We start from the raw sequence: 27,164 nt of genomic DNA, 5'->3' as shown, positions 1-27,164 counted from the left end.
ACTAATCGGTTTAAACCGAATTGAACTGAAATAGAGCGGTTCGGTTCGATTCAATTTTTCACCCATTTCGGTTCGGTTTGGTTCGATTTCTAAAATTTACGATTCGATTTTTATAATTTAATTCGGTTCGATTTGATTCGATTCGGTTTGAACCGAATGCTCACCCCTACTCCCGTGTGGTTGAGCTCTCAGTGGCAGTTGGTCTTTGGGCTCTCGAGTTGGTTAGGGTTTCCTCTTCCGGTTTGGGCCTTAGTCTTGAATTGGGCTTTAGAGTTGTTATAAGGTTTTTAAAGTGTAATGGGCTTGTAACGAGTTTGAGACCATGTACAGTTTATTCTATTAATGAGATCCGCTCATTTTAATAACAAAAGTGAAAAATAAAAGGCCCCATTGTCTGCCTCTTTTCCCCTTGATGAGTTTCTGCCATTAGACCCAAAACCAAAACCCCTATAAAGCCCTAGAAACAAATTCAAGTCGTAGACGAAGATGTTGCGAGGGCTCAGACAATTCACTGAAAGAAGAGGAGACGGTGCCGGAGAACCAGTTCTCAACACCGACAATGGCGAGGAGATTATGCACGTCCAGCCCAGCGTTGCCATCGTCATAGGCAACCGCTCCCCAGAATCACCCGGCACTCTCTATATCTCCACTAAGTAATTATATATATTTTCTCTCTTTTCCACCTCTCTCTCTCTCTCTCTCTCTCTCTCTCATCCTCTTGTTTTTAATATGCTAATGGTGAATATTTCAGGAAAGTGGTGTGGTTGAGTGATGTGGATAGGGCAAAAGGTTATGCGGTTGATTTCTTGTCTCTGTCTCTGCATGCAGTATCAAGGGATCCAGAGGCTTACCCCTCTCCTTGCATATACACTCAGGTTTTTTTTTTTTCAATTCATTTCCTCTGTTGTTTTTAAGCATTCTTGATAGATGTGTTAGAATATGAGCTTGGCAATGTTAATTGATCGCAATTATTACATCCAAAGTGAAATTACTCTTGTATTTGGTATAAAAGGATTCGCTTAGTAGTTTTTTTTTTTTTTCTTTCTCCTGTTGTAGCTGGCACTATTTCTAGATATCAATTGAATACAATTATTGAACCTTGAATTTGAGAATAACTTTTCTATTAATTATGTGATACTTTAGCATTGTTGGCACCAGTGTATAAATAATACCCCCTTTTGTTCAGCTTTGTTGTATCTCGATCGGCAAAGTTTGAAAAAATACGGAATTTGTAAACAGCAGCTGGAATTGCTGCTCTCCAAATCAACCTTATGTATGAATTGCATGCTTGTTAGTTGGATGCTTCATTTATGGTCTCAATATATAATGATATGAGGAATTTTTAGTTTGCATTTTACATAAGATAGAGAATTTCTTTATTTTCTTCTATACATGCATGAGGTTATTTTATTTTGTTTTCAACTAATCATACTGTTCATAAGGTTCTAAAGCTCACGTTGTTATCTTTATTCATCTTCTGTGCACGGTTCTCCTGATTAACATTGTTTTGTTTGAAGATCGAGACAGAAGATGATGGAGATGAGTCAGATAATTCAGATTCAGAAAATAATGAGGTGTTGGACTTATCAAAAGTCACCGAGATGAGGCTTGTCCCTTCAGATCCCAGCCAATGTATTTATAAATCCTTCTTTTACTGGAATGATGTGTTCTTCTCATGTTTCTACTTTACACTTTCGTGTAGCATCTATACTACATGCTTGATGGTGAAGGATAACTTTTTTAACCTTTTTTTTTTTTCCTTGGGTGACAGTGGATAATCTGTTTCAGATATTTTGTGAGTGTGCTGAGCTAAATCCTGAACCGGTTGATGGTGGGTGCTATCTTCCTTGTTGGAATGGATTTTGTGGATTATTTTCATTCTTGATTTTGCCTTGTAATGTTTTGTTCTGGTAATTGATACCTATTTATTTATATTTATGTTCTTTTTAGAGGATGATGAAGAAGGGAACAATTGGGTTTTTAGTACTGATCAGATGGCAAATGATGCTGCAGGTATGACCGATTAACTTCTACTCAAGTGTTTCACATATTGTTTGGTGTATTCTGTAACTTATTGTTGTTATCTCCAGATGAGGAAGATTCTGAATGGCATTTCTCCCAAAATCCTACAAGCTCAATTGGTCATTCAAATGGGGATCATGACGTAGCACGCAGAGTGCTTGAGGTAGGCTTGTAAATGGCTGTTGCACTCTCTTATTGAAATACCTACCATGTTAGTTGATGGCTTATACTGGTCCTGAGACCTGTTTTATAGTTGTGTCGTGCATCAAAAAGAGTTTGTTGAATTTTTAGTCAAATAAGCCAAATTACTATTTTCGGTTCTAGTTTATGCTCTGTAATATAAGGCATTATGGTGTCGTTACCTCTGTACTTTCTCTTTTCTTTTAAAAATTCTTAAATGCCCTAATAGTCGATGTGATATTGATATGTGTGCAGCTTCAAATCAATGATCAACGGTTTGAAGATCCAGAAGAGACGGAACAGGACAGTGACAGTGGCCATTAGCGAGCCTCCATTTTTTGTGGCTTGAAACGGTTCAACCGCTGCCCATGTTCATTAATTGTGCTGCATGTGTAAATTTTTATTTTATCTAAATGTTCAATGGGTGGCAAAACCATTGTCTTGTTGTGTAGCCTGGCTTCTGACATTTTTATATGTTGGTTTCATCAGACTTCTAATGTAGAATTAAACAAGTACTTGGGGAAATACACTCTTCTTATCAACGTTCAAACCAAATTTCATGCTGATTCTTGAACTGTCTGAGGGTCCTAAGAAACAGGTTATATGACTCTTCCTGCACCTTTGCTGGTATGGAAAAAGCTAGGCCATGGACTTGCGCAGGCGTTTAAGATATTTTCAAAAATTCTTAAGTTCTATCATCCCCCTTTAACCTTATATTTGCTCACTTTGCTTATGTTCAAACGTAGGTAGTTAGCAAAAGGGCAACACTTTGCACGTGAGCTGTAGGGCTATGGCCTTCAAATGCGACTTTCTCGCTATTAGCAAGCACGATCATATTTTGGCTCTAATGAGCTCATTCAATCCCCTGAACTCCTTTTTCCATTGTTATTAAATCCCGATCCAATTGGACTCATATTTTAATATTTAAAAAATTTAAATTTGTATTTAATAAATAAATAAAATATTACTTAACTAATAAAAGGAAGAAATATGTTAGAAGAAATGTTATTTTTAATTTTAATACATAATTAATATTTCATGAATGTTAGAATATAATTATTCGATTATAATAATATTTTTATTTTTTGTATTAATTATAAATGTTCAAAATAAAAATAGTTAAAATTCAAATATTTTACATATTTTCATATAAATTTTAATAATATTGCTAAGACAAATATAATATTGAAATATTAATTTTACAAATAAAATTTAACTTGATTAAAATTATTTAATTATATTAATAAATATAATATTTAAATAATATATATTTAATTAAATTTTCCATTGATCAAATCAGTGACCTGTTGCAACCGGGTCAATCTTAGGACTAAATTTAATAACTAAGGTTTTTTTTTTCCTTTTTCAACTGCTCCATCAATCATTTGATAGCAAAGTAATGAGTAATCGGTAAGGCTAATTTATTTTACATTTATTCTTATAATGAAGAAAGAAGGGCCTTTCTATATTTCTTTCACATCCGTCAAGACTCGTAACTTCGTACCATCACGTAATTTGATCACATTCTAAGCAACAATGCTTGTAATACATATAAAGAACCCATCAGAAATCGAAACTCATACAACGATATCTCATATTCCAAAACATGCTTAGGCCTGGGTAATTTTTCTCTTTTTGTACTTTAAGTTCTGTTTAGATTAGATAAAGAACAATTGAAGAAAGGGTAATTGGAGTAAAGGTGAAAGAAAATTATAATTAAAAAACAATTATGTTTAAAAAGGTGAATTAATGAAAAGGTAAAGAAAATTAATGTATATTTTTATATTTGATATGAGATAAAAATAAATAAATTTTAAAAGTAAAAAAATAAAAATATTCATAAGTCTATATAACAAAAAGGAAAAAAAAAAAAAAATTTGAGGAGAAAGACAAGGTAAAACAAAAATTGAGATTAGAGGGATAAGTAAGGGTGAAACTCAGCCGAAGTAACTCATTCACCATCATTACCTTTATTTCCCTCTCCAAAACACTAATTCAAACAGATCCTATAAAGTAAAAGCAAGGGATTGAATTATCATAATTAGAAGTCCAAATTTTGAATTAACATGATTAAAATGAAGTAGAAAATGCACAAGCCTAAAAGTGGAAATCGAATTGGTCTACCAAAATTCTGAGCTGTCGTTTATCAAGCACCTCACATAAAACAATTTCAACAAAGAAATTTCAAGGATCTGGCAAGAAATATTTTGCAAGCAAACATCATTTCATGAAATGAATAAGTAAAATTGTCACTCTGCATGACATAATCTTTTAACTTCAAAATAGTATGAAACAAAAAACACATGCTACAGTTAACCCTACAAGTATCCCTTCAAACTGAAGGCCTGAAGCACATGTTCCAATCAAATGGATCCATAGGGGGCGAAGTTTTCTAAAGAACTAAATAAACTGCATAAAGCCTAAAAAGAAAAGCACAAAACATTTAACATTTAAGAATCAGCGATTGTAACTTCCACCTCAACACCAGGTTCAATTGTAATGGAAGTTATCTGTTTGACCACCTCAGGGGAACTAAACAGGTCAATAACTCGCTTGTGGACCCGAAGCTCAAATCTGTCCCAGGTGTTGGTTCCTGCAAACAGAACAGAAAATTAAAATTATTTATAGCATGAGCAAAACCATCTTTAGTATTGCATTACATAAACAGCACCAAGACCCTAACGATTTCAAAAACCAATAACATGTATCAAAAAGCTTAACCAATCAAAATCCCAATATCAACCTCAAAAAGCTTAACCAATCAAACCCGATATCATCTATGATCAATTTACACCTTAGCCAAGGCACTCTACCACAAAGATGAACAATGATGTAACATACAGGTGACTATATGCAACATATCACAAGTATACTTCCTATGATGCTTTGGGCAATGAAGTAATCTGGTTATAAAAAAAAGTTTTTTAAAAAAATGCAGCTCAAAATTTAATATTTAATTACAATGATCAAGATCAAGCACAATAGTGAAGCAAAAAATCTGACATAAAAAATTAGATGTATAATACAACTTGCACAGTAAAGGAAGGGTAGCGTATAACAACTTAGATGTATAACATATGAATCTGACATCAATTAGTTCATTAAAGCAAATTAAAAATTATGACGTAACAAAAAAAAAAGGTCAAAACCAACAAAAATTTCCTTAACGCTGTAGGCTACACATAAGTTGATTAAGATATGGCATTGCATTGAAATTTTAACATGACTTAGTGAGTTATTGGTTAATACCTTCACCACAAGGAGACTTCCTAGTGGTAATGTGAAGAACCTTGGTGGGCATTCTCACTGGTCCCTTGACTCTTAATCGCTTGTCCTTAGCACCACGAACCAAATCGGCACAGACTATAGATTAAACAGACATCATATCAAAACGCATATGCCAAGCCATCAACAAAAAATTCAATCAGAAAATTCGACCCAGTTTTAACGACTGGTTGACCAAATTACCATGTAATTGCAAATAGAAACTTAAAACAGAACTGGGACTTATTTGAACTACAACACAACATATAACCAAAATAATAAAAACAATTAATTGGTTTTAATCTATGGCTAATTAAATTTATTGTATCCTAGTGAGATACTAATCATACGATAAATTAAGCGAAAAGAAGAAACCTTTTTCAAGGTTTTTGACATTCTTGGAGGAGAGTGTGATCCTGATCTTGTGAATCTGCTCTTGGGACTCCTCCAACCCCGCCTTTGTTGGCTTCATAGCTCCGTATGCTGCTGCCATTTTCTCCTTCACTTTCCTATAATAACGAAAAAAAAAAAACTAGTAAATTACAAGTACTATATTCATCAGAAATCAAACAAAAGGGAAAAAAATCCAGTAACAAATTTTGAAGTTAAACAGAAAAGGATCGATTGCCATAGAACATACCCAAAAAAAAAGTACAAATCAACGATCTAACCTAATCTAACGACAATTTCTTCAACAAAGAGAGAGGAGAGAAACCTGAAAGACGAGAGAGTGGAGTTGCAGCTTCTTGCTGGGGCGGCCTCTTTGTTACGTGTCCTCTCAGAAGAATAGAGGGAGAGAGATCGCAGAATTCAGGATTATATATGTGCACTACCACACAAATATTAGGGTTTTGTTAGGATAAAGTAGTGGGCCGGCCGGGTTCTACTTTTTTTTTTTTTCCAACAACATTTTTATTTTACTTAACATATATTAATTTTTAATGATTAATTAAATTTATAGTTCTATTTAAATACTACAGCATATTGATAGGGTTTATCCTAATGCATTAAGAATTTTAAATTTATTTAAAAAAAAAAAAGAATTTTAGATTTATTAAATTTTAAATTAAATAATAAATAAATGTAATTATAAATAAAATAAAAATTAAATAGTTTTATCAATTTTAATATTCCTTTCTTTCCATTTTTATATAAAATTTCATAATTCTAAACCCACATATACTCTTGTTGCTATTAGAACAATTATTATATTAAAATTAAATAATTACTCTTTGTTTAATTAAATAATTTTCAAATCTTAACAAACACTTTCAACAAGAATATATCTTCTTTTGTATTTTTAATAGACTCATATTTTACGTAAATTTCTACTCTATCTTGATTATATTTCTTCTCATAAAATATATTAATTCATTTATCAAATTAAAATAAAAGCATACATGAAATATTATTCTATTTTCATTAATTTTTTAAATTAAAATATATTAGAATATCCTAATTAATCAGTACTAGATATTTTACGGTGGGTAAAACTTGTGAACTTCATGGATTTATTATTTATTTACGAATTTTGATTCGCCAGTTTTTACCATTTTATAGAACCAAAAGCTATTGATTTATAATAATTGTATATTAAAATATTTTTTTAAGTGATTTTAAAAGTATATTTTTTGTACTGATCTGATATATTTAAAATAAATTATTTGAAAAATGCTATTTAAAAATAATGAAGGAGCTCAGAATTTTATCTATTAGAGTAATTTTAATGGATTAATATTTTTTGTTTCTGATGATGATGATGCTGTCGAATAGTGGAGTCAATAAGACGTAGAATTCTTTTAACCTTAAAACTTTGGAGTAGCGCGGACTACTGAAGCCAATTAGGATTGAAGTGATCTCGTATATATACACCAGCAGCGTCCGCCCCTGAACACATCTCATATATACACAGCAGCTACCGCCACCGCAATTGTAATGATCCAATTCCAAAGAATATCTTAGGCTGTTATAGCATCGCCCATTGACCCTTCTGTGTTTGTGTTTCGAGATGCCGCAGCAGGCAGGGGATTTTTAACTCATTAAGATCAGAATTGAAGAACCTTGGAGAAAGATACCCTTTTATTATGGTTATTTGATTATGCTTGAACTCAATTTTGTGCTCAAGATACAGGCCAAGAGCAGACTTGGAACTAAACTGAATCTAGATAGAAGTAACCAGAGTGTAACACTTCGTATAGGGAGAAATCCCTGGTACAACCACAAGAATTCCCGAAACATGAACTCAGTCCTCTTGTTTATTAAAGTTGAGACACTGGTTAGATCCTGTAACAAGCGTATTGAATTTGAGAAATTTCCACTTTCTTATTCTGGATGAAAACAACCCTGAATTGGTTAATGGAACCCACTGAAATTTCATCTGAAAATGAAACATGGTAGAAAATCAGGCAACTGTAAACACATACCACACACAAGCAGTAGTTGAACCACCACCAGAAAGCATCGACTTTGTCCCAATACACAGCTCTACAAGATAAATGAATTACCATTCCCATTCAGCGTTTGAACCTAGCAAATCAACGTCCTCATTCACCCATCTAAAAATTAAAATAAAAAAGTTGTTGGTGGGTCAAAAAAAAGATAATACAAATTCAATCTTTAATATCAAAATTATATGATACACTTTGAAACAGCATAGCTTAATCCAAAGGCAAAGAGTGTAGAAAGCACATAAACAGAATTACTCTTTCCTGGGGTGAACAGTTAAAAAAAGAATAAGAGCAGGCTTTTCAAACAACTAAATAATCGTGCATCCATGAAGGAAAGCTTCAAATCAAGTACTCAAAAGTGAGAAAGATATCCACGCAACATGTCAAACGATAGAGAGCACATCCACTATATATGGCAAGAAAAAAACACACACACGAACACGCACAAGAAAAGAATATTGCACCGTTTTTACATAAATGCATAACCATTATTTAGCTGCTTCCAAATTAGTTGGGATTATAGCTTTCCACATTGAGTTGGGACATTACCAAATTCTTTTTCATGATAAGCAACTTGTACCTAAACACATAGAATTACTAATATTATACAAAGAACTTTGTTCTCGTAACTCTTTCAAATTCTCTTTCACAATGAGCTTGTACCTAAACAAAGAGAACTACTTCCCTTAATACAGGAACTTTGTTCCTATAACTCTTTCAGAATACAATATTCGGAAGTGGCTGTATTTTGATGTGCAGTTTACCTTTTCATTAGACTTCACTAACTCTCTTATCAAGCTACAGAAGTGCTACTAGTGCAATACGATGTTTCTTAAGAAATAGAGCAGAAATTGCTTCCACAACTTCTATACAGCATGAAGGGATATCATAATTTTTGAAACTACAGCAGAATCATGTTCTGGGGGTTAAAAAAAATCGAAATCTGTCCATCTCTCAGAATACACTTTCAAATATGGTAACTATGACTACCTCTTAGCCTACAACTATATAGTCTATCATTGATTAAACGACCAAATGAATTTTCAATACAGATGTTGACTACATATATATGAATTTCACATTTGGTATTGAACAAAATTAAACTTTGCATGATAGTGTATAATGGATAGCAATGGAAATCTACAACAACAAATTTCAACTTAGACACTCACTATATTTGATATAATACACCTTACATGGAATTGTGTAATCAAACCTACCAAGTTTGCATTATCCATGATCATATATAAGCCAGCGAGAGAGAAAATTTATTTTGGATTCATATGCTCATTTCAACATAATACATGCTGAAATTCAATCTTTAAATTGTATCCAATCTTTTACCATTTGGTGAACTAAAATTGAGTAAAAAGAAAACTCGTAATTCCTCATTCAATATAACAGAGCCAACCATAACATGAAAAATCACAACATGAAAGCCACTGCAAACCATCAAGGGTCTATGCAAAAGCAACAAGAAAATAAATACAACCAAACTCTGCTTTCCCCTTTCACACAATGGTAATGAAACACAATATAGATAACGACTTGATAAAACCGCAAAACAAGATGTTCACTTGTAATTCTGGTTGACAATCACAATAATTTAGTTCATCATAGACAATGCCTAGAGTAACAGTAGCTTCTAATAAAAAAAATTAAGAATTAAAAAGCAATGAGTGAAACAAAGAAGAAATTTCTAATCTCAAATTACACTTCAGGAATTCTCTAAAAGCATGCATATCATCCACGAAATTCCTCTATGGTGGTTCAATAATTAACCCTATTATCACAGCAGTATATAGCTAAATGAACGATAAAGTGAGATATCATAAGAATCAAACCAATATAGATTCAAATGATCCTACCACAGATCCATAAAAAGCAGCAACATTTACACATTACTTTTCTTCCCTGATCGTGTGTAGTAATCCAAATACCACCGCACAAATTTCTTCAACCCCGTTTGCAAATCAGTGGTTGGCTTGTACCCAAGCTCCCTCTGCGCCAAGCTGATATTCGCATGAGTAAACAACACATCACCATTTGCGGGCATTGGCAGCACGATTTTCTTGGCCTTAACCTTCAACAGCTTCTCCAATATATTCACAAGCTTGTTAACCGGCACAGGCGAAGTATTTCCAAGATTAAACACTCTCAATTGGGCAGGTCCCTTCTTAACCCCACCACTTCCAGTACTCTTCTTTGCAGTGTCCAATGCACCCAAGCAACCCTTTACTATATCATCAATGTATGTAAAATCCCTTGCCACAGAGAAATGATCAGGCCCCTCAAAAATCGTTATTGGCTTTCTTTTCAATATATCTTTTGTAAAAGAGAAATAAGCCATATCAGGTCGCCCCCAGGGACCATAAACAGTGAAAAACCGCAAACCAGTGATTGATAAACCGTAGATATGATTATAAGTGTGTGCAATTTCCTCACCAGCCTTCTTGGTAGCAGCATATAGACTCGACGGCTGATCCGTTCGATCTTTTTCCGAGAAGGGAACTTTAGTATTGAGTCCATAGACAGAACTGGAAGACGCCCACACAATTGCAGGCTGGGGATTTGCTGACTTGCAGACCTCGAGTAGACTAACAAAACCAGCAACATTGCTGTGAACATATGATGCGGGGTTTTTCATCGCGTAACGGACCCCTGCTTGGGCTGCAAGGTGCATTACGTGAGTGAATTGAACCAAATCAAAGAGCTTCTTTAACAGAGTAGGGTTATTGATATCCCCATCCACAATAAATACGTCTGCGCGTTCTAAGAGGGAGCGACGGGCTTGCTTCAAAGAAGGGTCATAGTAGGCATTAAAATTGTCAAGGCCAACTACGCCGTTCCCACGGCGGCGCAATGCCGCACAGACGTGGGTGCCGACGAATCCAGCAGCCCCAGTGACAAGAACTTTGAGGCCGCCTGCTCGAGACCTGGGCTTTCCCGATTTGATCACCCGGATCTCCCAATCGGGATCGGCCAGAAAGCGGCGTTGGGAGGAGGAAGAAGAAGAATGAGGGGAGTGTAGGAAGAAGAGGAGGATAAGGCCAAGGAAAATGCAGGTCCAGAAGACGAGTTTGGTGATTGAAAAATGGTAACGAAAGCGATTAATGTATAAGGGTTTGTCCATTTGGGAATTTTGCAGAGATGCAAACGTTGGAGAGTAATGTAATTTTGGTTTAATCTTTTGGTTGCTCGCAGTTGGTGTTTTTGATGCCTATCTCATTCCCCAGAATAACAAGGAGCTACATAAAAATGAAGTCTTTGGTGTGCAAAACCAATGATTCAGAAGAGAGAGAGGTAGGATTATAGATTCAGTGGAAACTGATTTGAGGGAGAAAGACTCGGACAGAAATTCTCACACAACCTAATACTTTTTTATGCTTTTGTAGATATTAAAAAAAAAAAAATCATTTAAAATAGAGATAATTTTAAGGTCATAATTTATATAAAAAAATTTTGATTAATAATTAAAATTATCTTATAATATTATTATAATAATAATTGTCATTTATTTTAAAAATCTTAAATTCAAAAAAATATATTAGAGATGAATTCAAAAATAGTGTTTGATTCGTGTATTCTCGAGATGTTTAAAAAAAAAAAAATTAATAAAAGACAAGTTGAGTGTGCTTAAATCTTTGGAATCTCGTATTAAACATGGGGTGCTTATTTGAGTTATATCAAAATAAAAATTTTATTAAAATTATTATAATTTTATTAAAAATTTATTTTTATTATTAATTTATATATGTATATATTTTATTTATAAAAAAGAAATACTTAATTATGTACGTAAAAAATATAAAAAAATAAATCCTAATGCAAAGTCCAAAGTGAATTGCAGTGGTTGCAATGTGTGGAGCTGTGGAGCATGAATCGTTGGGCCTATCTGTTTTGTCTATGAAAAAGCATGTGGACTTTCACCCTACAATACCTAAAAATTTATTTGTTCGTTTCATTTTTTTAATAAACAAATTTTACACCTTAAAATAAAATCAATAATATTAAATTAAATTTTACTAATTATCCATTTAATTTTTATTTTTTTAATAAGTATTAAGATTTTAATATAATTTCAATTTTAATAAAGTTAAAATATATTTTTGCTGATTATTAAGAAATTATTAAGTCTCTATCAAAATATGTATATATAAGTGGTATGATATCTCCACGTCTATTACAATTCTACTCCAACAAAAATTTAATTTAAATAATTTAAATAATTATATAACATTCAAGCACCTAAATAATTTAAATATTTTAAATTAATAAATTAATATAAATCTTCGAGCATTAAAAAAAAAATCTTTTAATTGAAATCCAATAAACATTTTTCGTGGCTTTTCTTGGTGCGGCTTGTGGGCTGGATTGTCAATTAAAAGTTGGGCTGTTCTAGGTTATGAGCCCAACCATTACATAATTTCAGAGAAACTTGGATCCATGTTGAGCTTCAGTCACACCATGGGCTACTTGTTCAACATATACAAGCATTTTAAGGTTGGGATTGTCTTTGTCATTTGAATAACTGACCCCAACACCAGTCCATAATTCAACTTTGAAGATCATTATGATAGGGGATGGATACTTGATTATCAGATTATTGGTCAATGTCCATATGCAAATTTAGATATTCAGATTATGTTCATGAACAGGAAAATGTCAAGAGTAAATGTCTTGAACATCCTGTAGTGCATGTACATTGCTCACATTGGATGCTTGATCTTTGAGCAGATGAGATCTGATTCACAGTTATTACTTGACAGTGCACCTGAGATAGATTTAGGTGGAGGATTTATGTGTTACAAACAGTTGTATTTAGTTGCCCTACCACAAGGCCACAGGAATCATGATCTAATACACTCGGTATTTATGATTACCTATGAATTCATATCACAGCATGGTTATCTTCCTAATCGTCTATTTTGAAAGGGAAATGGGAATCTTTTTTCTCAAAGAGGCTAGCTGGTATCCAGTAAACCAGAAACAGGGTTTTCATGCTTGGCCATCTTATGAATTCAGTGCAAGAATGCAGGTAGTGTCCGGTGATCCAGGTTTTCTACTTGAGTAACTTTCAGAATTCACCTTCTCAATGTCAAATACCATTAATTTCCTCTATTTCAGGGGTAGGGATAGACACATTATTGCAGTCAACTGATTTTATTTCCACTCTTTCTCTTATACTCTTTAATATGCACTAGGAATTGCAGGCTGCAGCTATCTTTTTCCAGTTAACTTAACTACTAGGTAATGCAACAGTTGGGCACAGAGCACATCATGATTCATGAGTCTGACACTCCTTGAATACTTCATCAGTCACCACCAAAAAGTCTATCTTAGGCCTGTTTTTGTCCCTAAAACCACAACCTGACCCACCCTCGAGTATCAAAGTCCAGCCACAATGGCAAGAACCCAATCCTCGCTCGACTTTATCTGTCCTTTTCCCTTGCAAAGAATTGGAGCGGTTAAGAGTCACCTCACTTCAACTCTTCAATCAAAACTCGGCAGTATTTTTGAAAATTTTCTCACTGTGCACTCCCACTTGATTAATTCTCGAGAAAGAAAGAAAGGATAGGGGGACTTTCTTGTATCTTTTTTCTTTTCCATCAAATTTAAAGTGATTACAGGGAAAAAGAAATGATTTGATTAGATTTTTGCCAATAAAAGGAAGCTTTAATTCATAATTAACAAAATCGGTTTCCTATCAAATTGTACCAACAAGAAGAAATGAAAGCATTGATTCTTTGTTGGGATCTTTAAATCATTCATGCTAAGCCTCATCATTTTTACCCTACTTTTGTTCTTTTTATCCTTACATGTAGAATGATGATTTTATTGGTTTCTTTCGGTTCTTTATTTTTTCGGTTTGCCATATAAAAGTCTACAGCGAAAGCCAATTCCTATCAACAAGCATCATTTGTAGATAAATCATATCACCAAAATTTTATGCTTTAATTTCAGCGTGTTTTCCAATAAAGAAAAGTTTTTCACAGGGAAAAGTCTGGCCATAATTATACACCAAACCTGTTCAATTTCAACAGAATCTTTCAGTTCAGAAATGCAAATATACTCCAAAAATGGGGTCATTGTTGAAGTTGCCATTTTCATGCAACACATAAGAGATAGAGAGGCAAGGAAGGCGTCGACTTTTCATGGTATAAGAGAGACAAGCTTTCGTATTCAGTTGTGGAAATTGTTTACAGCCGTTTAGGTTAATAATTGTACTTGACTGTTGGATGTGTGTCCTCATTAGAAAATTTCAACTACCATAGCAATGCCTATAATTAGAGATTGACTTACTCGATTATTTTTGTTTTCTTAGGACATATAATTTTATACACAGTTAGTGCTTGCATCCACCTTTAAAAGGGCCAGCTAGCTACCTTCCGAGGGTTTTATTGAACCAGGGCTACCTTCTCCCCAACCATGACGATTTTCAATTGCAAAATGGAAACTGACATTAAAGTTGCTTTCCAAAATGTACATTTTGTTTCAGATTCAGGATGGATGATCTATAACTACCATACTAGCTAAAACCATGTCCTAGAAAGTATGCTATTCAATAGATATAAATGCAGGACAGGACAAATAAAGGGCTCATCAAAATAAAAGCAATTATGCAACCACCAACACTGAAGAGGAGATGGTTTTTAAATTATATATATGTGTATACATATATGAATTTTAATTTGAAGCGTTGAAATATGAAAGTGAATTATGTTAGTTAAAAAAAATTGAAAGAGAGTATAATAAAAGGAGAATTAAATGCAATTGATTTAAGTCATTTGGTGGAGGTAATTTTGAATTCAGCAATTAAATTTTGTTGATAGTTTTTAATACTCTTTGTATTTAGATAAAATTTTACATGATATCAGAATAAGTTATATTTCGACATACAAAAATGAATAATAAGTAATGCTAAAATGAGTTAGACTCTTGTAAATTTTTTAGCTTCTAAAAAGAATTAAACCAACAAAATTAAATAAAGTCACAAAAGTGACAATTGGAATTGTCATAAAAATTTAAGTCCAATCTAATCCAATTTCACTTAAGGACGAATTAAGTTTCAAACTCAGTTAAGTTATTTTAGTGGTAGCAATCCAATCAATAATTGCAACTTGCTGACTTTCCTCAGCATTATTTGAGTCAAGAGAAAATTTCACAAATTAACTTGACAATTAATCATAATCACATTGTTAAGCAAGGGTGGTAGATTGTCATGCAAAAGGCAAAGGAGTAGAGGCCTCTTCCCAGATCAGAGAAGCAGTGGTGCTTGCAATATAGTTCAGCATATCTAGAGGATTACAGTGCTGAATATTTGATCGAAGCCATAGCCATGCATTTTTTTTAGGTGACGGCATAAACGGACACCGCCCATGGATTGCTCCCACCTACTACGTAGACCGATCGAGTGTACCTTCAATATTAAACCAGAACGAGGCCTTCAAGAGCGGCTCCAGGTACCCTGCTTTCTTTTTGTGGTCTGTGAAATCGGTGGCCAAATTAAGACTCTTCCCCTGAAACATCATTTTCAACATTTTTTCCTTTTTCGTCCCAATGCCATTAAGTTTATTTCATAATTTTACCCTATTTTATATATATATATATATATATATATATATATATATATATATATATTCCATAAAAGTTGATGAATTCATTAAAGACTATCTATAATTACCTTATTTTTTATAAAGTAAAATTTGTTAATAATTATTTTTAAATAAATTATTAGATTTAATTATTTATTAAAAAAAAAAGTCATCATAAACATACCATGAAATAGAATGCATAAATCGATAGTCTTATGAAAAAAAAAAACTATTATCTGACGTGGCTCAGATCATATGATGTGGTCGAGTCCCATTTGTTTTCGAACATTACTATAATCGTAGAAAACACGCGCCTAACAGAAAACCCTGAAATACAGTAACTTATTTCTATCTGTGACAATGTAACCCTATAAACCCGCAACGATGCCAAAGTTTCCGCAACATTGTCGCACCGTGAACTAGATGCGCGCGTGACACATGACAGTGCCACGCACGCCTGTGCAAGTTACAGTTGATTCTTGTGTGTCGCCGAAGGAAAGGTGACCTTACATTCAAAACTGGGACCCACTCGCACCACTCTGTTTCTTGCTCTCGCACCCTCGCAACCAGAGAAAACAATATGAAAAAAAAAATTATGACTATTTAATTATCCAATGCTTGCAAATTTCTTTTTATTGGAAAGCCGAAAGTACAATGGCCTTGATAAATATATTTAATTTTATATATTTTAATTTAATTAATTCATTAAACATGTATTAAGTAAATATAATATAATATAAGAAAAAGAGAGTGGAAATATTTTCATGATTATGTATGGATAAATAAATTAAAAATTTATTAATTATAAAATAAGATTACAAAACATGAATTTTTTTTTTTGAGGAAAAGGAATTTCAAGTTTTAATTTTGATGGAAGGATACAGGAAAACGAAAAAAATGAGATAGCAGAGAGAGGGCCCCACAGGGCGGTGTCCCTTTCAGTGTGGGTTGTAGGATGGCTCAGGCCTCGGTTGCGCAGCGCCAATTGCTCCGTGATTGGCTGCGTTCTTCAACGTCCCTCTCAGGGTACAGCTCCTCCTCCTCCACTAGTCTCGTGAACGAGCCTGGTTTATTAAAATTCCTATTCCAGTTCCCCTGCCTATTTCCGAATTTCCTCTCAATTCTTCGTTCCAATTTAATGACATACCACAATATATATATATGTATATATATATATATATATATATATATATTTCCATAATTGATTTAGTTAATTTAAATTTAGTTTTGAATTGAGTGAATAACTACGGCGATTTTTTTTTACGGCGATTTTATGAAAGTAGCGTCCGACCACAGCGGTGGAATGATTGAATCCCTTGCGTTTTGGGATTTTAGAACGGTGAAATGATTTCTGCTATCTAAAAAATCAACAAACATTATTATAACTGAACTTTTCTAAACATCATACTTGTGTCCTTTCCTTTTGAAAAAATGTCCACTTTTGCTTTCTTTCAGGGTTACAAAAGCTGAAGGGACGTCAAAAGCTTCAAAATTATTAGGCTTAATATTAGAATAATCAATTTTTAGAATTAATATTGCACCTAATAATTTTCAATTCCAATTTATATATATATATATATAATCTTTTAATTTATATTGGATATATTTAAATCTAAAAATAAATAATTTTTCTTTTTCTACTTATTTCTTAATCTCTTATTTTTTTTTATTTTAATAAGAGTGTCAATCTATATAAAAAGAAAATCATGTCAAGTACTATTGTAAAAACATTTATTAAAATAAGAATTTAAGAGTGTATTAACATATAATTAAATCATTTTTAGATAATTGAGTCTGATCAAATTTAAGAATTTACTCTCCCCTATTATATCTGATACGGCAGTCCAATCATAAAAATATAGAATCTGTTAAGTATTAAAAAACCATACTAAGATATCGTATTTTGATATTAAATTCTAAAATCTCATGGCTAAGTTGTTATATTTTTAGATAATTAAATTAAAATTATTTTTTAATCTAATTAAATTAGGTAAAAATAAATAAATAAATCAGTGACAAGATTGTGTATAAATTTGCCTAAGAATAAAATTTTTTAGATTATAAGTTGGAGAAACATGCAAAGCTAAAATATCTACCAACAGAGAAATGTTTTTTTGTTTTTTGGTGGTCAAAACAAGTGAAAAGAATATTGTACAAAAGTAAAAATACAAGAATACCCTCGTTTTTGGGGTTGTCCGTAAAATAGAAGACAACACATGGGTCCCAATTCTGTCACTAAGAACAAGAGAAAAGGTTGTTTTGGTAAAATCAAGGGAGCCACCAGGAATAAAATGGACCAACCCGAGAGGTCTCGTCAATCTCTGTAATAGGGAGCAGTCTCAATTCATAAACTAAGTGCTCTTGATTGCGTTTTCTCCGTTCATAAACTCGCAGCAGCACAATAGCGTAAGGTTACATTTAATAGAGTGAAATATAATATAATATAGTTAATTATAAAATATAATTTAAATTATAATATAATATAATATAATATAATTATTATTATTATAATTTTATATTTAAGTGTAAAATAAAAATAAAAATATTATAATATAATAATAATTTTATTTTAATATTTAAATTATTTTAATGATGATAATGATAGATTATGATAATAGTAGCAAAGTTACCATAGGGCAGAGATTATAATAATTAAATAACGAAAATGATAATAATAAAAATAACGATAATAGTAATAAAATAACAGTGATGATAATGATTATGATGAGGTAATGATAATAATATAATAATAATAATAATAATATTAATAATAAATAAAAAATTTAAAATAAATAATTATAATTATATATATTATTATACGTAATTATTATTATTTTAAATATAATTAATTATATTTTATAATTATTATTTTATTATATTAAATTTTTTATTAAATAATATAATTAAGTATACAAATAATTAAAATTACACCACAAAAACTAAATGAGATTGGACATGGCCTACTCATAATCGTAAATTACACCCAACAGCTGCCACTGCTTAATCATCTCTTGATTTATGTCATAATTAATTTGTGACGGTAAAAAAAAAAAAATCCTGAGCCAGTGGAAAGTATAATATTCCTAAAATGACCCTGGGGCAAAATTTTCCCGCGCAATTGGAAACAGGAAGTGTAAACTGATCACGGCAGATCAGATGACGACGACCGCCATCATGATGGTGATGATATCTCGTGCCTCTAACTGTTGGGCCCCTGTTTCCCTAATCACTCTCCTCTGCTCCTCCCTTCACTTTATAAAATCTATCTGTCTTCCATTACCCGCAAATCAACGCCTCGTTCAAATTTTCAAATTTCTCATTTTATTTTATTTTATTTTATTTACGATATTGTCTTCTTCTATCACTATACCTTTCTCTCTATATATATATAATGCCCTTGTGAGCCGCTAAACAATCGGTCCTTGTTTGCTCTATTGGTAAAACCCTTACTTCCACTACCATGAGACTGGTACCCCCACCCATTTCGCTGCTGCCCGTCCTCACCGTATTTTCCCTTCTCTGCGCCTTCTCTCCCGTTTCTGGGTGGCGCCCATGGCCTCACCTACGCACCAACTCATCTGACCTGTATGCTGGGTCTAAGAAATTCGAGGGCTCTTCTGAGTTCGTTCACTTGCGTTACCATATGGGTCCGGTTCTCACTGCCAACATCACCGTACACACAATATGGTACGGCACGTGGCAGAAGTCTCAGAAGAAGATCATACGCGAGTTCATTAACTCCATCTCAGCCATTCGTTCCACCCACCCTTCTGTCGCCGGATGGTGGAAGACCGTACAACTTTACACCGATCAAACCGGCGCGAACATCTCGAGAACGGTTCGCTTAGGAGAGGAGAAAAACGACCGGTTTTATTCCCACGGGAAATCGCTAACGAGGTTATCTATACAGTCTGTGATTAAAAGTGCGGTCACAGCTAGATCAAAGCCGTTGCCAATAAATCCGAAAAGTGGGTTATATCTGTTGCTCACGTCCGATGACGTGTACGTCCAGGATTTCTGTGGGCAGGTCTGTGGATTCCACTATTTCACATTCCCGTCGATTGTGGGGTATACGCTCCCGTACGCGTGGGTGGGCAATAGCGCGAAGCTATGCCCAGGAGTGTGTGCCTACCCATTCGCCGTACCAAACTATATCCCTGGGCTAAAGCCAAAAAAGTCACCCAACGGCGACGTAGGAGTGGATGGGATGATAAGCGTGATCGGTCACGAGATTGCTGAGCTGGCAACGAACCCGTTGGTGAACGCATGGTACGCCGGGCAGGACCCAACTTCGCCTGTGGAGATAGCGGATTTATGCGAGGGTATTTACGGAACAGGAGGGGGTGGGTCGTACACAGGGCAACTATTGGAGGGACATGATGGTGCTACGTATAATATGAATGGAATCAGACGGAGGTACTTGGTTCAGTGGTTGTGGAGTCATGTGGTCAGTTACTGCTCTGGCCCTAATGCACTAGATCAGTAATGTATTTTGTTTTTGTAATTTGGGATATCTATAAATTTTCTTTCTTTTGGCGGGTCTGTGGGAAAATGCATATTTTGGTTAAGGTAGTTAAGGTTGTTAAAAATGTGTAATAATATATTTTCGTATACTGTTTTTGTATACAAAAATTATCTCAAGTTTTTCGGCCTTATTTAAAAGCAGTATCAGTGGGTGGTGCATCAGATAGTGGAAATGTCTTGGAGAAGTATTGATGTATGGGGAAACGAGAGTACAGTACAACATTTGAGCACTTGGTGCTTAAGTGTGGCTTTTATGTCTTTTCTCACTGGGAGTTGTCAAATTTTGGATGAGCATAGCTATATCAATATTGTATGTAGGTGTATGCAATTATGAGTCCAAAAACTTGTTAGTGAAGATGGGGGGGCGTGGGCTCCAGGTCCAACCAGCTTCTTCCATTCCACAGGCTTATGGTATTTTTCCTACTATTCCAAAAATAGTATTTAATTGGGCTCCCAAAACGATTGCAAAATTGATGTTGACACTGGAACTTATCTTAAAATTTTGCTATGATTATAACCCAAAGTAACAGCACGCCACAAGTGTATTTAGCATAGAAATAGGAGTCATTATCGAACAAGCTGTGGATTTTAGGTGTATCTAAGGTTACCCATCTATATTGCTTTCTTTACCAATTTTTAATGAACTTTGTGGGGATTTGAGCCACGGGGCTATGATTTAGCTCCTTCTTCTTCCAATTAACATTTTTTTTTTCTTTTTGATGCTTTTCCTGCGTTCTTTTCTTGAGATGCCACACTTTGTCGCCTACTCAAATATAAAGGAATATATCATAAACCAAAATTACGGGAAAGGTCCTAATAAAAACAAATAAATAAAGTGAAGGGCAATGCTCCACGAGTTTTCTACCTTCTAGCACTATTGCACTTGCACTAGCTTTGGCCTGGAAAAGGCTAGTTAAAAAAAAAAATTACATTACAAGGGACAATATCAAAATGTAATTCAAGAATTTTGGTTATAATAATAATAATGACAATATATCAATTTGGCCACCGATTTATGTATTAATGCATGGAAATGTGAAAATGCATATAACAAAAACCCTCGATTTGATAAGCCCTTAGGGAATACACTGTAGTTGAGGGGAATATCTGTACGCTTTGAAAACGTTCATACAGAGCTTGTGGAGGAGAATTTCGAGGGGGTTGAGCTTGTGGGACTGAAGCCTAAAACCACACAGCATAAAGGCACAACAGAAGCCTTAAAAAAGAAATTGTTTATTACTCTTTATTTATAGAAGAAGAAAACCCATATAAATACCAACCCAATGGCATGCAATGCAAGAACATTTCATTGCCTAATTCAAACATTGTAAATTAATGGAAATTTGGGAACCAGCTGGCTGGCCATCTCTCTCGTTTTGTAAACAATCTTTGACACAGCACATGAAACGGGTTAGTTTGACGCTCAAGAAATTTGGACCTGCTAGAGTAGGTAAGGACTATAAAATATTCAGCATGTCATTTGTTTCAATCGATAGCTAACAAAGAAATTAGTAGACGTCAATTTCTTCAAACGTAGCCATAAACACTCATTAGAACTCAGAATCGGTGGAAAAGTGCTTACGGCGCCTGAACCCTTTTACGTTTTTTGACCTACAAGCTCTTGCGTGCTTAATAAACAAAAAAAATAAAGAAAAGGTGAATACCTCACGTGCCCTTTATCTGGTCTAACTCGAATTATTATTAAATAAGAGAGAACCCTACCTATTGATCACATTACTCTTTAAATTGTTATCGAGAAGAATATTATCTTAAATTTATTAATAAATTTTTTTATATTAAATTTAATATAATTAATTATAAAACTTGAAAACAATTAAACAATTTTTTAAACTATTTTTTAATATTAAAAAAAAAGATTTCACCACAAATTAGTCCATTTACAGGCATCAAGTGCATACAGGAACGTGTTTTCTTGCGGGTGATCAGGATATGATGCATCCGTGCATAGAAGGTGCTAATACCATTACTTACAACCTTATATTTCCCATTTGTGGCAGCTTTGGCCTTAGTTGTAAGTTTATAACTTCAACCACACTAGAGCATCAATGAGAAAGAAAGACGTAGCTGCTCAGGCTGTAGCTAGCTGCAACTTCTTGTTAACTCTGTCTCTCTTTCTTTCTCTAGAGACTACGAAATTAACTAGAAAAAACAAAGAAATAAATGATGATAAAGAAAGAAAAAAGCAAGGAATTCCCTGCCCACGTCATGGAATAATTGATATCAATGAGATAGATTTTGAATAAATCAGTAGAGGGGAAAAGGGATGGGGAGGAGGGGGCAAAGAGAAGAAAGGAGGTACAGAGAGGACGTACAAATTGATTAACCTTCAAAGAGGAAGATGTGCAAAGGAGGAGCAGCAATAATTAGAAGAGGGGACGTCTATGGATCATGTCATCTAATTTTCACACAAACTTTGATGAATTGACACAAAAGACTGCTTGCATTGAATTGATTTGCAAATCTGAAACCAACTGGTACGCGGTAAACTAAATGATTTGGTGGTCCAAAAAGATGACCCTCGTATCCCCTAAAAGGAACACTAGAGACATGACTTTAGATAATTTCTCATATAACACAAAAATAAACAAACAAATAAAAAAAAAAAGACTTCCCTGAATTTTGGGGACAAATAAGGTTGTAGCTGCACTGACTACAATAATTCAAAGTACTAGAAGGTGAAAAAAAACAGCGCCATCCTGAGCGACTAGGTATAGAATGTAAATGCATATGCTCATAATTATGAACTCCATATGAGGGGCTTTAATGTTTAACTCTACACAGCACCATATGTTCGATGTAACAAATCAGATCATAAAAACTCTTTCATCCTTTTAAGAGCCTACAACTCCAATTAAATCTTCCCTGAATTCTGCCAAACTGGTATAATCAGCTTTCATCATTGCTCATGAACAAACCATCTCATCAAATGTTAACAATGAATTTCCAAAAGGTAGAACTGAACTAAGCTAATATATACACATACAAAAATCAAGAAGCTCAAAATTGACATCCAAATGCAGCTACCGCAATTTTGTGATATACAGTTAATTTGACTTGAAAATAATGTACTAAAGATTACCCCATTTTTACCACTATTTTTTTTTTCTGTCCACATTTGCTACACATGCTGCATTGTTGTAAGAATCGCAAGTGAACTAACTGGAAATTGGCCCCAAAAGTTCCAGGAAATTCTTAGCAACAAAACTATTCATCACCATAATTAGTATTGCACCATCACCATTTATGAGACAAATAATGTCAATGCCATTATTTAAAAAGAAAATATGCCTCAACAATGGAGTAAGAAATATCACTAACTAAATACTCATCTAGAGGCACTATATATTGAGTGATTATCCTGGTTGAAATTCTGACTTTAACAATTTATAGTTAAAGTAAACAAGAATGGACATGTTCATTAATATTCAAGTATGGCACAACTGCATTCAATATGACCTTATTGTATAACAGAAGTTGATACTACTAAAAAATTTGACAAGAAAAAAAAAAAAATCGCACCTGGCCACAAAAGCACGAGGTTCCCTGAGACCAACATGAGTATGAGGTCGAATTAACCTGTCCACAACTTCTCACATTTTGTTCTTGAAAGACAGATTTCAAACATGTCAGTCTTTTATTATTAATGGCAAAGCTTCAACCAATGGAATAAATAAAATCTAAAGCTTTAATGGTGATGAATGTAAAAAAAAAGGAAAAAAAAAAGGAGTTTCATGTTGTTCAGAAACTATAACCGAACGTGCTTACTTGAAGCATTATTATATCCATCCTCACCCATAGGCAAAAGAAAGAAGAAGAAAAAGATGCATATTTAGTAAGAAAAATAACATTGGAGAGAGAAAGAGAGATAGAAAGAGAGAGAATCCAACCATCAATTTTGGCACAATAATTGGATAGAAAGAATAAGTTCAGCAAAACCAATATTACTGTACATCCATGATACATTGAGAAATTCCAATTCAGTTAAATTTGCTTTAGTGTTTGTGCCAATAGTTGAGGTCCAGCACTTCTCTCACATTAATCTAACTTGCAAAATAAAGCTTGAATTGCTACAATTTATAAAGGATGATGATTAAAATGTACAAGCATGCCATAAATTATTGTAATTTTTTTTTTTTTACTTTTCCTAGACCTTATATTATACGTCCATGAAGAGAACAATGCTAATGCCATATCCAAAGTAACTGTGGGTTTCTGTGTCAGATACCTTGAGATGTTGAGACTTTTATGCAGCATCTGCTCAAAACATTCTTGTCAAATTTACCCTACTTATTGTAGAGAAACAATATCTCGAAAACAACTCCAACCCAAAGAAGTGGATCCCAAACTTGGACAATGTCACTACAGTCCAGGAACTTGAAAGTTGAAATGCTCATATGCCACCAGAGGAAAAGAATAATGAATCATAGTTAAGGTTATGGTCTGAAAAAGAGCAAACTAGTCAAGAATTCAAACAAATCAATTTCTACCAATAATGTAAGCAAATCATGTTGAAGATATGTTGTCTAATTTGAAGAAAAAAAAAGGCTAATAATTGATAATGTGCACCTCACCTAAAAGATTGATTGAAAATCAATATGGGATAATATGAACAGCCATGAAAATGTACCAGAAAAATCACGTGTCTGCTTCATTAGGCAATTAGGAATTTCCAGCAACTTAAATGGATGTACAGCAGATGGCTCCTCTTGTGGAAAGAAGTAACGAGAATTTTCCCTTACAATGCATCTTCGTTAACAGTATGTCAAATTACAGCCTAAGAAACAACATTGAACAATCACTCATCTATATCTAAGAATTGATCCTCATACAACAGAAAATATTAGTTTATATTCAGAAACTATCATTTTTGGTCTTCAAGGTTCTCATTCTGCAGGTATTTCAACACTCCATATGCAACAGTTCCAGCAACAAACAAGAAGACCGTAGGGGTGAAAGATGGGTACAGATACTTCACAAAAAATTTATCCCATTTGTCAGGTAGGAAGCCTGTAGATAAAGAATAATAATTAAAAAAAAATGCTAAGAAGTTATATTTGAAATCTGAAAACATGATAAACCATAACATTAAAATCAAACTAGATATGATTCAACTATTTTCATTACAATACTGAACTAGCTACAACAAAATCATTTTATTACCTTGAGATAGTTGAAAAATTAATTTCTTTCTCTCCCTTTTCTCTAATTGGCATCAATTTTTGGAGAATGCGTAAGGAAATTAGGACACATTTAACCATTGTATCTACTGGTTGAGTAGAAGAGAAGGTAGTAACACGGCAAAAAGTACTGCCAGATTAGTTGAAACCTCAAGGCACTCGGCAGAAGTCCATGCCCCTCATTTCTAGAAGGAATACTATGATCTAATATGAGGTGGATTATCTATTAATGCTTTAAAAGCTAAACTGAAAAATTGACTTTTATGATGTGGTGTATTAACTTCTCCCGGAAATAAAATGATTTTGTGTCACAAGTAAACGCCTATATGTACATACATGTGTAAACGGCTGAATTCTTCGGAAAAAAAAAGGAAAAAAAAAAAGAGCATTCTATGTGGATAGAATGGACAAGCATACACTGCATAAAATAAAAAGAATAAATGGACAGTCAAATTCTAACACAACTTGACTATGATCTTGAGTTGAAACGAACTTATATTAGAGTAGATAAATGATGATCCAAACCAAATTTCAAACAGTATTGAACATCCACATTAATTTGATAAGTCTAAGAAGTACTTGGTTGGCATTAATCACAATGTAACTCATGCACTTCCAAGATTCCTAGGTGGCAGTAGGGGTGACCACTATTCGGTTTGAACCGAATAAACTGAACTGAACCGCCTTAATTCGATAATTCGATTTGGTTTTTAAGATAATTTAATTCGATTCGGTTCAATTTTGCATTTTAAGAATTTTGATTATTTTGATTTGGTTCAGTTTGGTTTTGAAGAGAAAAAAAATCAGTTTAACCAAACCAAATTGAATTACCTTATTGATTTTTAAATTAATTTATTTTTATAGGGAATTTATGAATTATGTGTAATTTTTTATATATAAATTATATAATTTCATTTATCAATAGTTATTAGGTTCAAAACAAAGTCAAAATCAGATCAAATAACTTAAAAATCAAGTATAAATTAAAAAATTCATCCAAACTGCTTCGAATCGAACCGAAATAGTGCAATTTGATGCGGTTCGATTTTTCATTCATTGCGGTTTAGTTCAGTTTCTAAAATATAATAATTCAGTTAATTCCATTTTAACTATTCAGTTCGGTTCGGTTTGAACCGAATACCCAGCCCTAGGTGACGGTACACAATTGGATAAAACTGAATTCATCAAGTTTTCAAAGCCTCAAGACTATGACTGTCTCAAACATTAAATCTCATTTCAAGTTTATCTATATAATACAGGTTTGTTTGATAGTTTTTGCCAGATTTAACTAAATTATCCATGACACAGTTGAATTCCAATTCATTCAACAAAATGATGTAATAAAATGGCAATTTTTTTTTTTATATAAAGCTCCAGAAATTTCCAACATCCAACAAAAACCAATGAAGTGTACGCATACCTGATGCAGCAAGCACAATGCCCTGGGCGAGAATGATCCCGCCAAGGCCCAACCAAGCAAGAAGAAAGGCACTCTCATTCTTACTCTGTTCCTTAGCTTTAGCCTCATCCTCTTGGCTTACAAATGCTGGCTTCTCAACCGGTGACCGCCTAATTATGGAGGCCCTCTCTCTTTTGCCCTTCTGTTTTTTCTTATTATTCAGAATACTGGCACCTGCCTTAGTTGGACTTGACTTGGTTGAAGCTGCAGGAGAAGAGGACCCAAACCCTAGCCCAGGCGGGGTGGATTTCTTGGGTGTGGCAGAGTCGTTGGTGGGTTTTTGGGATCGGATTCTGAGTTTGGATTTGGTTCGAGAGAGAAGGAGAGGAGCGTAGAAAAGATGATAATAGGATTTCTGGATAAGAGAAGAAGGAGAGTGGATTAGCGCCATTTTTAGTTTAGGTGGCTAGTGAAATTTCCCTTTTTTGCCGTTTTAGTACGCTTGGCTTTGTGGTTTTCCGTTATACCATTCGTC

The 27,164-nt window shown here is 33.6% G+C and overlaps 5 protein-coding genes across 8 annotated transcripts; 2 read left to right on the top strand and 3 right to left on the bottom strand.

The window, feature by feature from the left end:
* Positions 1–383: 383 nt before the first annotated feature.
* On the top strand, positions 384–2,757 carry LOC110669554 (chloride conductance regulatory protein ICln). The gene is made up of 7 exons (XM_021831263.2): positions 384–653; positions 752–875; positions 1,518–1,632; positions 1,772–1,831; positions 1,951–2,013; positions 2,091–2,185; positions 2,458–2,757. Exons 1-7 carry the CDS (start codon positions 487–489, stop codon positions 2,524–2,526), a joined length of 693 nt encoding a protein of 230 aa, XP_021686955.2. The 5' UTR covers positions 384–486; the 3' UTR covers positions 2,527–2,757.
* Positions 2,758–4,407: 1,650 nt separating this feature from the next.
* LOC110669671 (40S ribosomal protein S20-1) lies at positions 4,408–6,338 on the bottom strand. The gene is made up of 4 exons (XM_021831420.2): positions 6,182–6,338; positions 5,842–5,975; positions 5,452–5,565; positions 4,408–4,795 (listed from the first exon to the last, which is right to left on the bottom strand). The coding sequence occupies exons 2-4, from the start codon at positions 5,957–5,959 to the stop codon at positions 4,653–4,655; spliced, it is 375 nt and encodes a 124-aa protein (XP_021687112.1). The 5' UTR covers positions 5,960–5,975; positions 6,182–6,338; the 3' UTR covers positions 4,408–4,652.
* Positions 6,339–7,527: 1,189 nt separating this feature from the next.
* LOC110669646 (UDP-glucuronate 4-epimerase 2) lies at positions 7,528–11,289 on the bottom strand. 3 transcript variants are annotated; one of them, XR_002497746.2, is made up of 3 exons: positions 9,782–11,289; positions 7,890–8,021; positions 7,528–7,793 (listed from the first exon to the last, which is right to left on the bottom strand). XR_002497746.2 is itself a non-coding variant. In XM_021831382.2 (2 exons), the coding sequence occupies exon 1, from the start codon at positions 11,044–11,046 to the stop codon at positions 9,808–9,810; it is 1,239 nt and encodes a 412-aa protein (XP_021687074.2). In that variant the 5' UTR covers positions 11,047–11,289; the 3' UTR covers positions 7,528–7,843; positions 9,782–9,807. The 3 variants fall into 3 exon arrangements, 1 of the variants encoding a protein (XP_021687074.2); XR_002497745.2 differs by having other exon boundaries at positions 7,528–7,843; positions 7,971–8,021; XM_021831382.2 differs by lacking the exon at positions 7,890–8,021 and having other exon boundaries at positions 7,528–7,843.
* Positions 11,290–18,889: 7,600 nt separating this feature from the next.
* On the top strand, positions 18,890–20,050 carry LOC110669683 (protein EXORDIUM-like 3). Its single transcript, XM_021831449.2, has one exon. The coding sequence runs from the start codon at positions 18,969–18,971 to the stop codon at positions 19,992–19,994; it is 1,026 nt and encodes a 341-aa protein (XP_021687141.2). The 5' UTR covers positions 18,890–18,968; the 3' UTR covers positions 19,995–20,050.
* A 2,596-nt stretch (positions 20,051–22,646) lies between these two features.
* LOC110669653 (protein LPA2) lies at positions 22,647–27,132 on the bottom strand. Of its 2 annotated transcripts, XR_002497750.2 has the most exons (4): positions 26,651–27,110; positions 24,681–25,060; positions 24,279–24,493; positions 22,647–23,655 (listed from the first exon to the last, which is right to left on the bottom strand). XR_002497750.2 is itself a non-coding variant. In XM_021831391.2 (2 exons), the coding sequence occupies exons 1-2, from the start codon at positions 27,078–27,080 to the stop codon at positions 24,915–24,917; spliced, it is 576 nt and encodes a 191-aa protein (XP_021687083.1). In that variant the 5' UTR covers positions 27,081–27,132; the 3' UTR covers positions 24,678–24,914. The 2 variants fall into 2 exon arrangements, 1 of the variants encoding a protein (XP_021687083.1); XM_021831391.2 differs by lacking the exons at positions 22,647–23,655; positions 24,279–24,493 and having other exon boundaries at positions 24,678–25,060; positions 26,651–27,132.
* Between the last annotated feature and the right edge of the window lie 32 nt (positions 27,133–27,164).

The sequence above is a fragment of the Hevea brasiliensis genome, chromosome 13, assembly GCF_030052815.1.
Source record: "Hevea brasiliensis isolate MT/VB/25A 57/8 chromosome 13, ASM3005281v1, whole genome shotgun sequence".
Lineage (NCBI taxonomy): Eukaryota > Viridiplantae > Streptophyta > Magnoliopsida > Malpighiales > Euphorbiaceae > Hevea > Hevea brasiliensis.
This window is presented reverse-complemented; position numbering and strand designations above follow the sequence as displayed.

What these genes read in the sequence shown, in the direction of transcription:
- LOC110669646 (XM_021831382.2), bottom strand. Translation starts at nt 11,046, where the DNA reads ATGGACAAACCCTTATACATTAATCGCTTTCGTTACCATTTTTCAATC.
- LOC110669671 (XM_021831420.2), bottom strand. Translation starts at nt 5,959, where the DNA reads ATGGCAGCAGCATACGGAGCTATGAAGCCAACAAAGGCGGGGTTGGAG. An exon ending in TGTCAAAAACCTTGAAAAAG is followed by an intron (nt 5,566 to 5,841) that starts GTTTCTTCTTTT and finishes TTTAATCTATAG; the next exon opens with TCTGTGCCGATTTGGTTCGT. An exon ending in GAAGTCTCCTTGTGGTGAAG is followed by an intron (nt 4,796 to 5,451) that starts GTATTAACCAAT and finishes TTCTGTTTGCAG; the next exon opens with GAACCAACACCTGGGACAGA.
- LOC110669653 (XM_021831391.2), bottom strand. Translation starts at nt 27,080, where the DNA reads ATGGCGCTAATCCACTCTCCTTCTTCTCTTATCCAGAAATCCTATTAT. An exon ending in CATTGTGCTTGCTGCATCAG is followed by an intron (nt 25,061 to 26,650) that starts GTATGCGTACAC and finishes CTTTATCTACAG; the next exon opens with GCTTCCTACCTGACAAATGG.
- LOC110669554 (XM_021831263.2), top strand. Translation starts at nt 487, where the DNA reads ATGTTGCGAGGGCTCAGACAATTCACTGAAAGAAGAGGAGACGGTGCC. An exon ending in ACTCTCTATATCTCCACTAA is followed by an intron (nt 654 to 751) that starts GTAATTATATAT and finishes TGAATATTTCAG; the next exon opens with GAAAGTGGTGTGGTTGAGTG. An exon ending in AAATCCTGAACCGGTTGATG is followed by an intron (nt 1,832 to 1,950) that starts GTGGGTGCTATC and finishes TGTTCTTTTTAG; the next exon opens with AGGATGATGAAGAAGGGAAC.
- LOC110669683 (XM_021831449.2), top strand. Translation starts at nt 18,969, where the DNA reads ATGAGACTGGTACCCCCACCCATTTCGCTGCTGCCCGTCCTCACCGTA.